Genomic DNA, 12,550 nt, shown 5'->3' with positions numbered 1-12,550 from the left:
AGGACCCTTCAATATCTGCACTAGCTTCCCACAAGGTCCATGGGAACAGCTCATCAGGCCTAAGGTGCAAGGAGAAATGCTGCTTTCCTCCTATGGAAGAGAAAGCAGTGATCGAATAGTGTTTCTTAAAATAATGAGGTGATGTGTTTAACAGGATAACAAGAAATCTCTCCATACATGGGCAGGTCTAAAAATGAAGACTACAAATTTAAAAATCTGCAATTAAGGTATTGTTAAGAACAGTAAGGTTACAGACTTCTTACCTGAAAGATTAATGAACCAGATGATTTTTTAGACACAATCCTGTAATTTTGTGGTTACATATTACTCAATTTATTAATTCAGTTTAAATAACCCAGCTATCCTGCAGCAATTCAAACTCACATCACAGGATCTTATGGAATTATGGTTGCCATTTCAGCTATGGTAGTGGTTACACAATTCACAAAGAGTATTCTCCAATCAGTGCCAATTACTATGTGTGTGTGTGTGTATATATATATATATATATATACACACACACATATATACATACATACACACACATTTCTTTATTTTCCCTGTAAACACCTGCGAGACAATGAATCCCAAGGTAGTATATGGTGACACATATACTTTGTTAATTAACTTACTTTGAACTTTGAAAATCTAGCCTCTAACATTCTTCCTCAGAAAACTGAAGAATGAAGTTTGTGCAAGTCAGTGATTATGTGTCACAAAGACTGATAGACTTTGAGCCTGCAGAGAGTTTAGAATAACTACCAAATCATAATTTAAAGCTCCCCTCATCTCCCTCCTTAAAACTAACTCAAACTTGTAAGAATCTTTTTTACCCACATTCTATTCCATGTCTTATTCTTCTCACTATCAACTTATCTTGCTAACTTCATTTCCTTGGCACAGTGGATTTTAAAATTAGAGGTTGCAGATTCAAATTCCAACCATCCATACCAGATAGTGTCCAGTTTCTTCCTCCCACACTACAACATAATTAAACACTCAGAGCATCAGAATTTGGCGTTCAATTCCAGCGTACGCTACAAGGGGTTTTTACGTCCTCCCCATGGAATGCATGGATTTTCTCTGGATGATTTAGGTTTCCTCCCACGGTCCAAAGACATACTGGTTAGTAGGTTAATTGGTCAGTGTAAACTGTCCTGTGATTATGTTAGGGTTAAATTGAGGCTCGCCAGGGGTTGCTAGGCAGCACGTCTTAAAGGGTCAGAAGGGCCTATTCAAAGTCGTATTTCTAAAGAAATAAATATTCATTAAATTGAAATTCAATTGAAATTCCAAGCACAGCAAGACAAGGGAATTCCATTGGGGAAAAAACTCCAAACTCTACATCCCAGAAAGGTGGTGCAATGGAATGCAACCACTTACAGTTTCACCATCAAATAACACACAATGCCTGACTTTGCTGGGCCAAAATACAGGAATGCTATATGTAACAGTACTGCAGGATTAATTCAATTGTTTCAAGATAATGGTTCATTGTGACCTTCTTAAGAGCAATTAGGCATTAAATTGTCCACACAGTTCCATTATGGAATAAACATCAGTTGCTTGGTTGATTGCAACACAAATTTGTCTGCTATGCCTTTCCAGCTACCTCAGCTATATCGTAAGAGACATCGACTAAACAGGTGCAAAATTGTTGGAAGAACACCACCACCCACTGCACTCTTCCCCGCTCCACCATTTCCCACTTTATTTTTGTTGGGCAAATGAGCAAAAGCTAGGGTTAACACTGAGGTGTTAACCTGCATTCTGATCACCCAAAGTCACCAAACAACCTGCAGAGGAAATTCCTATCACAACATTTAGAAATCCGATTAAAGGACTGCAGGTGTTTTCCTGAACAGGAAATAACTGCAGGGGTAGTTCTACCAACATAATGCACTTACCCCTTTGTGTGCCCCACAGTAGAAATTAACTGCCTCCTTCCTTTGTGGAAAACTCCTTAGTTGAAGAGCTCTTCCGGAGATCCCAGGATGCTGGCATTTCCTCGGAGTAAAGCTGGCCCAGTTTGGCGACATCACGCAGAAGGGTCCAGTGCAGCATACCCAAAGGCAGGGCAGTGGTTGGTCCATTTTACCTTCTGACTGGAACTGATGTTCCCTTTTAAGCATGGTGCCCTCCGAGTTTTGCTGTGTTAATAGAAAAAGACTTCGCTGAGGACTCCCGTGGAGCAGCACTTCAACAAAGGGATTTTCCACAAAGCTAGAAAGTGGTTTAAAGGTAAAATGATATGGACAATCAAGACAATAAATACCCAAGAAATCACATTCCCTCCTTGTTCCCAAAGCTACAGCAACCTAATGCTCTTTATGCAAGGATTTACGGTAGTCAAAAGAACAGATAAATTGAATTAAATGGTTAGAATTACCATGGAGGTTTACCTGATCTGTGGGGATTTTAGTTTCTTGTGATACTGCTTCACGAAGTTTGCTCACTTTACCTGACAGCGGCACTGCCACTCCTATTCTCATGCAATGTGAGCATTTTCCTTCATAAACCACAGTGATACTTAATGGCCTGGAAAAGAAAGAGGTTAAAGCCAAATTGGATCCAGAATTTCCTTATGACATTGATGTCTTGTAACTTCAAAACATTAAACTAATTAAAGCGTGACACGAGTCCAAAAATGGGAGTCTCACTTCCTGTTTACTTTAAACAAGGCGCACACACATCCATGCAATTCATTTTTACATAAATCATAATGAATTATTTAAACTATGAATATTTATACATATATTTATACACACACATACACACAATAGTTCTCCCTGTTTAGCAATAAACTCCAACTCAGAATGCACCTTAACTATATACACAGTTTATTATATAATGCAGACATCCACAGCATAGTAAACTCTAAATTGTCCCATTCAGATCTAAAGGTTTAATCATTATGGAGGCTCTCTTGCACTTATGTAATAATGTCCTTCCTGACGAGAGGGACAACTGCTTGGCAGGCGAGACCAGCAACTGAAAACAACCTCAGGCTCTGGGGTCAACTCCTACAACCACCACAAAGAAGACTGACTGCATGAGTGGTTTTGACAGTGGCAGCCACTTTTCTTCCCTTTTCTTTTAATTTGTGCACCTTGATCTTGGGAAGGTGCATTTAGTTCATTGAAATATTCCTTTATTAATCCTTCTATTGCTCCCTTTATGATCTGATCTCTCCTCTTGGTTTCCTCATCCACAACATCATCTGACGAATTCTGTTTTCTTATCTCTATTGACTCCTTTCTTTTTGGCCTTCCATTCATCCAGCTGGGCTTTGGTCTTTGCATCTACTTTCACAAGCAACTTTTTGTCTCCCAATTGAAATTCATGCAGCAACCTTAATGCACACAGAGTAGATCCTGGTACGTTATACTAACAAAAGCCAAATTCTTGCAACTTCCTAAAGCTGCTTGAACTCTTCCAGCTTAAGGTGAGCCATATTTCACAAGTAACTGCCTAATTAACATATCAGAAGCTTTCGCAGATATGTTGCCGACAGAAACTTCTGTAGTTGGAACATGCTTTCGCCACTTTCACGATTCCTCTGAGCAGCATGGCTCCTCCTTTATCCAATACGCTTTCCAACAAGAGGCACAGAAGTTGGCACCAACACATTTTTTTTAAGATTAGATTATGAGAACACTCAGTCTTCTTTTATTGTCATTTAGAAATGCATACATGCATTAAGAAATGATACAATTTTCTCCGGAGTGATATCACAGAAAACAGGACAGACCAAAGACTAACACTGACAGAACCACATAATTATAACATATAGTTACAGCAGTGCAAAGCAATACCATAATTTGTTGAAGAACAGACCATGGGCGCAGTAAAAAAAAAGTCTCAAAGTCCCGAGTCAATCGACTCCCGAGTCCCCGATAGCAGGCGGCAAAAGGGAGAAACTCCCTGCCATAAACATCCCAGGAACCGTCAACTTGGCGATACCTTGGAAGCAGCCGACCACAGCTGACACTGAGTCCCGTCCATCCGAAAACTTTGAGCTTCTGACCAGCCTCTGCGATACAGCCTCCCAAGCGCCATCCTCTGCCAAGCGCCTTCGACCTCTCCCCGGCCGCTGAAACACGCAAAGCCGAGGATTTCGGGGCCTTCAGCTCCAGAGATTCCGGTTACCACACAGTAGCAGCAGCAGCAAAGCAGGCATTTCAGAAGTTTTCCAGATGTTCCTCTGTGCTCTCACGTCTGTCTCCATCAAATCAGAATTGGGTACAGTCCCCTACTTGACAGATAACAGATATCATCACCGAAGTGGCCGCGCGCACTGCCGTCACGCCGCCATCTTCTCCCCACTTCCCGGGAGGATTTATCCTCTGTTCGGAAAAAGTTTATGGTGTACAGCATGGAGACAGTTGTGGCATCATCCAGTACCATTCTTAATTCACATTCAGTTGACTCTATTGCAGGGAATGCTGCATGCAAATTGTGGATAGTTTCTATTTTTACCATATACAAGTGCGAAAAGGCTTGTTGGTTGGTGCATTTCACTGTTACAAAATCTCGTTCCCACAGGAGTTGCTTTCTCCAATACAAGTTCTTAGTTGGATATCTGCAGGCTTAATTTAGCATTTTTGGAAAATTGTACCTCAATCACATTGTGAAATGACTGAAATAGCATCCAATTCCATTTTAATTAATTTGCCATTCACTTCTGCTGTAAGCCATATTGCTGGTCTATTGCTAGTGTTTAACATTTTAAATCTCAAGGCTACTCAGTCCTGTTTCACTCTCATCATTATCAGATTTTTCTGCAGCATGCAGATTAGTGCTCTTTTTGAAACTGCAACTTGACTTTTTAATCTTTTTCTTTTCCCTGTGTAATTCATTTAATTTTGTCTGCCTGACATGCTCTCTGTACATGTCTTCCTTTGTTGAATTTTCTGCAAGTTTTACCTTTAAATCTGCAGTTGTGTGGTGCATGCGTGCTGCTGCCACAACGGTAACAATTTGTTCGACCAGGACAGTTTCTGTTTAGATTCTGCTATTTTGTTGAAGCTCATTTTCATTCAAAGAAGCTTATGAGAGGAAAAAGACCAAGTACTCTGAACTGGCAACTGAAGCTGCCCAGAATGGCTGGAAGACCAAGATTTTCCCTGTAGAAGTGGGATGCAGGGGATTCGTTGCTACATCTACAACCAGTCTATTGAAGAAGATGGGGGTGAGGGGTCACTCCCTCCAACAAGCAATCAAGTCCTTGTCAAATGCAGCAGAACAAAGCAGCAATTGGATTTGGATTAAAAGGAAAGACAACAACTGGGCTGCAAGATGAAGACAGGAGGGTATGGAACTGAGGGGGGTGTATCTGGGACGCCAGGTAGCACCGTTGAGTCCTCTGGAGACGTCGTGGGCTTATCAACAAAAAGTCAAAGAAGGAGGGTGCCCACCTGATGACCCCGATGACGTTCCTACCCTCCCTCCTTGTCACCACTCCAAACCCACTGCCAACGTCAAAAGTGCCAATTTACCATAGGGATTGAAACATCAAGTCCTAGTAGCTCTACTACTACAACTCAATTGCATCTCTCTGTTTCCATTGTACAGTAATTTCAACTGCTCTTAAATGTAAATTGTGCTTCTGTTAGGAAACATTTGTGAATGCTTTCTTCCAAGGTTCCAGAAACTAATCTCTCAGCACATCATTAAGCCCATCATTGTCTGAGCACTGTCAGCTCAATCTCTTCAATTCAGCACGTATGCTGAAATGAACTCCCCTTCTTTTTGATTCCACTCATGAAACCAAAGCATTTTGCAATCACAAACAAACAGAACATCTGCAAATGCTGAAAATCCAAGCAACACGAACAAAATGCTGGAGGAACTCAACAGGCCAGGCAGCATCTATGGCAAAAAGTACAGTAACATTTCGGGCCAAGAGGTTGGCTGTACTGTTTTCCATAGATGCTGTCTGGCCTGCTGAGTTCCTCCAGCATTTTGTGTGTGTTGCGTTCTGCAATCAATGGTTTTGCCTTTAAATGTTCCTGCATTATTTTCACAATATCAGCAAAGCTCACTTCTGCTGATTTAGCTGGAGCAGTGAAGTTTCAAAGCAAACCATATGCCTTTAAACTCAATGCTCTCAGCAAAAGTCATTTCTCATTGGCTATTTCATTTGCTTCAAAATACTGTTCAACTAGCTCAGTATACATGAGCCAGTTAACTCTTGTGAAATCAAATGTGCCAATCTTTCTAATGTTGCCAGCCATTTCTGTTCTTTTTTTAAATGATTATCACCTGGTGAAATGTGAACCTGTGAGACCTTCTGTCTTCTGCCTTTTTACAACTCAGTCTCTGCACATGCCAGGCTTGGTGTTTTTTTTTAAAATTCACCACTCCTTGCTACACTTTTTAAAAAAAAATTCGAATGTCTTGCAGTGCTTCCACAGGTCAATAGCAATTTCGGGTTTATTTTAAAAGCATCTCATCACCACTTATTTTTGTAACTTCAAGACATTAAACTAATGCAAAGGAAGATACAGGAGTCTGATAATGAGAGTCTAACTTCATGTTTACTTTAAGCAAGGCACACACCATGTGGTTATATACAGACACACACATATATACACACACACACATACACAGATTGCTTGTAAGCAACACAGATCAATTGTAAGCAAACTAAATCAAAACCTGTACTGAATAATGGAAAGCTAAATTGGGATAGTTCAACCTATTTCCTTCTCCCAATCCCAGAGTATTCTTTTCTAGCATGCATTCACATCACATACCCTCATCCTATTCTCTATATTCCACATGATGCAACATATTCCAATCACTCTGCACAACATATTCCAGTCATCCTTTGCCTCCATGTAACCCATGATCAAATGGACCTGGCTCACAGGAAAGCTTTTCCTGAATGGCATTTTCTTGCTTTCTTGTTATCCTCTTAACATTGTTGCCAAGAAATGTCAAAATCTTGGTGTCATCCAAATCATCAACTTTGCAGGATTCTAGAACTCAAATGGAGTGCTGTAACACTCTCAACAACATAAACAAAACAAGCCCAAGGCTAAAAATGAATGGCAGGTCATTCTGCAATAACAAGCTGTCTGGGACTTTGGCCTTTTGCTGTTGCTTGAATATGGAAATCAGAAATTCAAAAGTACATTTTTGGTAATAATATGCATAAACATATGCATTACAGAGCAGCTACGTGAAATAGAGCTGAGTAAGAACTAAATATATTTCTTCCTCTAAGGGAATTAAATTAATTTGATAAGATAACATGTACAGCATTAGTAAAGAATAAAATCCATTAAATGATAATGAAGCTGCTAAACAGTGCAATATCTTAAAATTTAATGAAGCATTAAGAAATGACATTAGCCACACTTGTGATCTACTGACATAAAACACTTAACTTTATTCACTCTCCCATTTTATAAGGAATATTAACTTATTCCTGGTTAGTGTCTGCTAAGATAGTAATTTCACAAATATATCAAGTATTCTAGTAAGCCTCATACAGCTTTATGGTACAGGAGATTTCTTTTGCCACCTGCAGATGGTAAATTCCAACAGTGAGCAAACACACATTTTCTGATATGTTACAAAAGGATGAATGCTCTGAATTTGATACAATAATGTTTGCATACTTAAAGAACTCCCATAGCTACTATTTCAGAGGACCTGTTCTGGACTCAGCATGCAAATGCAATTGCGAAGAAAGCACAAAAAGTGCCTCTACTTCCTTAGGAGTATGGGAGATTTGGTGTGACACCTAAAACTTTGACATACTTCTATAGATGTGTAGTGGAGTGTATATTGACTGGCTGCATCACGGCCTGGTATGGAAAAACCAATGCCCTTAAATGGAAAATCCTACAAATGGTTATGGTTTCGACCCTGTACATCAAGAGTAAGTCCTCCCAACCATTGAGCACATCTGCATGAAACTCTCATAGAAAAGCAGCATCTATCAGAGATCCCCACCACCCAGGTCATGCTCTCTTCTTACTGCTGCCATTAGGTAGGAGTACAAAAACCTTAGGACTCGCACCACCAGGTTCAAGAACGGTTACAACTCCTGAACCATCAGGTTCTTAAATAAAGGGAATTTAAGTAAAATGAGATAACTACACTCACTTGGCCCCATCATTGAAATGCCCTCACAACCAATGCTCTCACTTTCAAGGACTCTCTCATTATCTCATGTTCTCATTATTTATTGTTTATTTATATTTGCATTTGCACCGTTTGCCTTTTGCACCCTGGTTGACTTTTCATTGTTATAGTTACTATTCTATAAGATTTGTTGAACATGTCCACAAGGAATCTCAGTTGTACATGGTAACATATGTACTTTGACAATCAAATTTACTTTGAACTGCAAGTAGCACGGCACTGCAAAAGAATGATTTGCACTTTGGCTGTTTTCCAGATTCATGGATCACACAAAGTCCCAAAGCAATTGTGCTACACTGCATCAATCCACAATCTCCAGTTGAGATCACAGTGCACTGGTTTAGCCAAGCAACCCAATACTTTATAATGATGTCTTAAACATTCATCTGAAAATACACCAGACATATTAAAATGATTTCACCTGGCATGGCTACCTTGGCTATCATGTCCAAGAAACTTCAAGTAAGATATTCTGACTATTCCAAAACAACAATAACACGAGGAAATCTGCAGATGCTGGAATTTCAAGCAACACACATAAAAATTACTGGTGAACGCAGCAGGCCAGGCAGCATCTTTACGAAGAGGTACAGTCGACGTTTCGGGCTGAGACCCTTCATCAGGACTAACTGAAAGAAAAGATAGATAGTAATAGATTTGAAAGTGGGAGGGGGAGGGGGAGATCCAAAATGATAGGAGAAGACAGGAGGGGGAGGGATGGAGCTAAGAGCTGGAAAGTTGATTGGCAAAAGGATATGAGAAGATCATGGGACGGGAGGCCTAGGGAGAAAGAAAGGGGGAGGGGGGAAGCCCAGAGGATGGGCAAGGAGTATAGTGAGACGGACAGAGGGAGAAAAAGAGAAAAAATATATAATAATAAACAAATAACGGATGGGGTACGAGGCGGAGGTGGGGCATTAACGGAAGTTAGAAAAGTCAATGTTCATGCCATCAGGTTGGAGGCTACCCAGACGGATATAAGGCCATTGTCTCCCACACCATCACCAACTTTATCCACGCAGGGGATCTCCCATCCACTGCTACCAACCTTATAGTTACCACACCCCGCACTTCCTGTTTCTACCTCCTACCCAAGATCAACAAATCTGCCTGTCCAGGTATCCCATTGTCTCAGCTTGCTCCTGCCCCACCGAACTCATTTCTGCATACCTCGACACTGTTTTATCCCCCCTTGTTCAATTCCTTCCTATGTTCGTGACACTTCTCACACTCTGAAATTTTTCAATGACCCCCACCAGAAAGGTCTCAAAGCTCTCTGCTTCTTTTTGGATTCCAGACCTAACCAGTTCCCCTCTACCACCACTCTGCTCCATCTAGCGGAATTAATCCTTACTCTGAATAATTTCTCCTTTCACTCCTCCCACTTCCTCCAAACTAAAGGTGTAGCTATGGGCACCCGTATAGGTCCCAGCTATGCCTGCCTTTTTGTTGGCTTTGTGGAACAATCCATGTTCCAAGCCTATACTGGTTTCTGTCCCCCACTTCTCCTTTGCTACATCAACGACTGCATTGGTGCTGCTTCCTGCATGCATGCTGAGCTCATTGACTTCATTAACTTTGCCTCCAACTCTCACCCTGCCTTCAAGTTTATCTGGTCCATTTCCGACACCTCCCTCCCCTTTCTGGATCTTTCTGTCTCCATCTCTGGAGACAGCTTATCTACTGATGTCCACTATAAGCCTAGGGACCCTCACAGCTACCTGGACTGTTGCTCTTCTCACTCTGTCTCTTGCAAAAATGCAATCCCCTTCTCGCAATTCCTCCATCTCCGCCACATCTGCTCTCAGGATGTGGCTTTTCATTCCAGGACGAAGGAGAGGTCCTACCTTTTTTTTTTTTTTAAAAAAGAAAGGGGTTTCCCTTCCTCCACCATCAACTCTGCTCTCAAACACATCGCTCCCATTTCACGTACATCTGCTCTCACCCCATCCTCCCGCCACCCCACTAGGAATAGTGTTCCGCTTGTCCTCACCTACCACCCACAAGCCTCCAGGTCCAACATATAATTCTCCGTAACTTCCACCACCTCCAACCGGATCCCACCACTAAGCACATCTTTCCCTCCCCCCCACCCCCACTTTCCGCAGGAATCGTTCCCTATGCGACTCCCTTGTCCATTCGTCCCCCCTATCCCTTCCCACCAATCTCCCTCCCGGCAATTATTCTTGTAAGCCGAACAAGTGCTACACATGCCCTTACACCTCCTCCCTCACCACCATTCAGGGCCCCAGACAGTCCTTCCAGGTGAGGCAACACTTCACCTGTGAGTCAGCTGGGGTGATATACTGCGTACGGTGCTCCCGATGCGGCCTTCTATATATTGGCGAGACCCGACGCAGACTGGGAGATCGTTTCGCTGTACACCTACCCTCTGTCCGCCAGAGAAAGCAGGATCTCCCAGTGGCCACACATTTTAATTCCACGTCCCATTCCCATTCTGATATGTCTATCCATGGCCTCCTCTACTGTCAAGATGAAGTCACACTCAGGTTAGAGGAACAACACCTTATATTCTCTCTGGGTAGCCTCCAACCTGATGGCATGAACATTGACTTCTCTAACTTCTGCTAATGCCCCACCTCCCCCTCGTACCCCATCCATTATTTATTTATTATTATTATTATATTTTTTCTCTCTCTCCCTTTTCTCCCTCTGTCCCTCTCACCATACTCCTTGCCCATCCTCTGGGCTTCCCCCTCCCCCTTTCTTTCTCCCTAGGCCTCCCGTCCCATGATCCTCTCATATCCCTTTTGCCAATCAACTTTCCAGCTATTAACTCCACCCCTCCCCCTCCTGTCTTCTCCTATTGTTTTGGATCTCCCCCTCTCAAATCTCTTACCATCTATTCTTTCAGTTAGTCCTGACGAAACGTCGACTGTACCTATTCCTCGAGATGCTGCGTTCACCAGCAATTTTTATGTGTGTTCCCCAAAACATCAATGTTCTTTATGCTCTTCCCCTCCAATATTGCTTTCTTCATCCACAATTCCAACAGATTCATTCTTCTGAACTGAAATTTTATCTGTACATTTATCCTAAAGAAGGATAATAAACACTGCACCACCTATAACCTTGAGGAAGCAACCAATCTGAAACAGATAGTATTGCATTTTAATCATTGCAGATTAGATATTTGTCCTCACTCTCCTGCATGATCTACATAATAAACTTTTGATTGCCCTACCATTGTCTTTGAATTTACTTAATAATCCAAATTTCACAACTCTCCAGGGTAGAGAATTCCAAAGATTTTCAATCCACAGTGCAAGATTACCTGTGGCCATTCCGTTCATAAAGACGTATACCTCTTCAGATACTGTTGAGTATTTTCAGGAACTAGCAGCACTAGTATGGTCTCCGGCACTGTGACTGGCCGCGAGGCTCAGCAAGGAAGGGTAAAGTCAGGCACAGCAACACAGAAAGCAAACAAAAGGAAGTCTGCAGATGCTGGAAATCCAAGCAACACACACAAAATGGAGGAATTCAGCAGGCCAGGCAACATCTATGGAAAAGAGTAAACTGTCGACATTTGGGACTGAGACCCTTCATCAGGACTGGAGAAAAAAGGATGAGAAGTCAGAGTAAGAAGGTTGGGGGGGTGGGGGGAGGGAGGAAGAAATATAAGGTAGTAGGTGATAGGTGAAACCAGGAAGGAGGAGGGGTGAAGTGAGAGCTGGGAGGTTGATTGGTGAAAGAAAAAGGGCTGGAGAAGGGGGAATCTAACAAGAGGACAGAAGGCCATGGAAGAAAGGGAAGGGGAGGAGCACCAGAGGAAGGTGATGAGCAGGTAATAAGAATGGTGAATGGGGAAATATGAATGGGGAATGGCGGGGGGGGGCCATTACTGGAAGTTGGAGAAATGGTTGTTCATGCCATCAGGTTGGAGGCTACCCTGACAGGACACAAGGTGTTGCTCCTCATACAAGGAGCACCCCCCCTCACCCCCCAACAGTGATAACAACTTGATAACTAGTAAGGCAGATGGTAGATTCTGTGCCTGCAGAACAGATGCCAGAGTCAAAGATTTCTCTGGGCATTTGCAGATAATTCTCACCTTTGAGTTCTCACCTTCAAGTTAGTAGGGGTTCAAGTTCTTAGATCATTGCCTCTACCCCTGAAAAGACACCAACATGTACAAGAACAAGTTGCACTTGAACCAAGGAGACAGATATCCCACTGAGGAAAAACATGCCTTGACCAGAATCAGAATTATTGTCACCAGCATGTGGCATGAAATTTGCATCAGGAAAAATTTAAGTTGGACTGGCAGAGGACAAAACTCAAGAGATTGAAGTCAGTGAGAAGGTAGAGGGTACAAGCAACAACCAAAGCCAAACAATCAGGATTGCCATGTTTACAGAAAAAAGGACAG

At 42.1% G+C, this 12,550-nt stretch overlaps 1 protein-coding gene across 3 annotated transcripts in view; it reads right to left on the bottom strand.

Moving 5' to 3' along the window:
* usp31 (ubiquitin specific peptidase 31) overlaps window positions 1-12,550 on the bottom strand; it is a 165,804-nt gene that overhangs the window by 53,251 nt on the left and 100,003 nt on the right. For 2 of the 3 annotated variants that reach the window (XM_072268484.1, XM_072268482.1), the window contains 2 exons: window positions 2,403-2,538; window positions 1,908-2,150 (listed from right to left, as the gene is read on the bottom strand). In XM_072268484.1, coding sequence (XP_072124585.1) covers window positions 1,908-2,150; window positions 2,403-2,538 — 379 coding nt within the window. The remainder of the gene's footprint in view (window positions 1-1,907; window positions 2,151-2,402; window positions 2,539-12,550) is intronic. The other variant, XM_072268483.1, reaches the window with a different exon arrangement.

The sequence above is a fragment of the Mobula birostris genome, chromosome 9 (assembly GCF_030028105.1).
Source record: "Mobula birostris isolate sMobBir1 chromosome 9, sMobBir1.hap1, whole genome shotgun sequence".
Taxonomy (NCBI): Eukaryota; Metazoa; Chordata; class Chondrichthyes; order Myliobatiformes; family Myliobatidae; genus Mobula; species Mobula birostris.
This window is presented reverse-complemented; position numbering and strand designations above follow the sequence as displayed.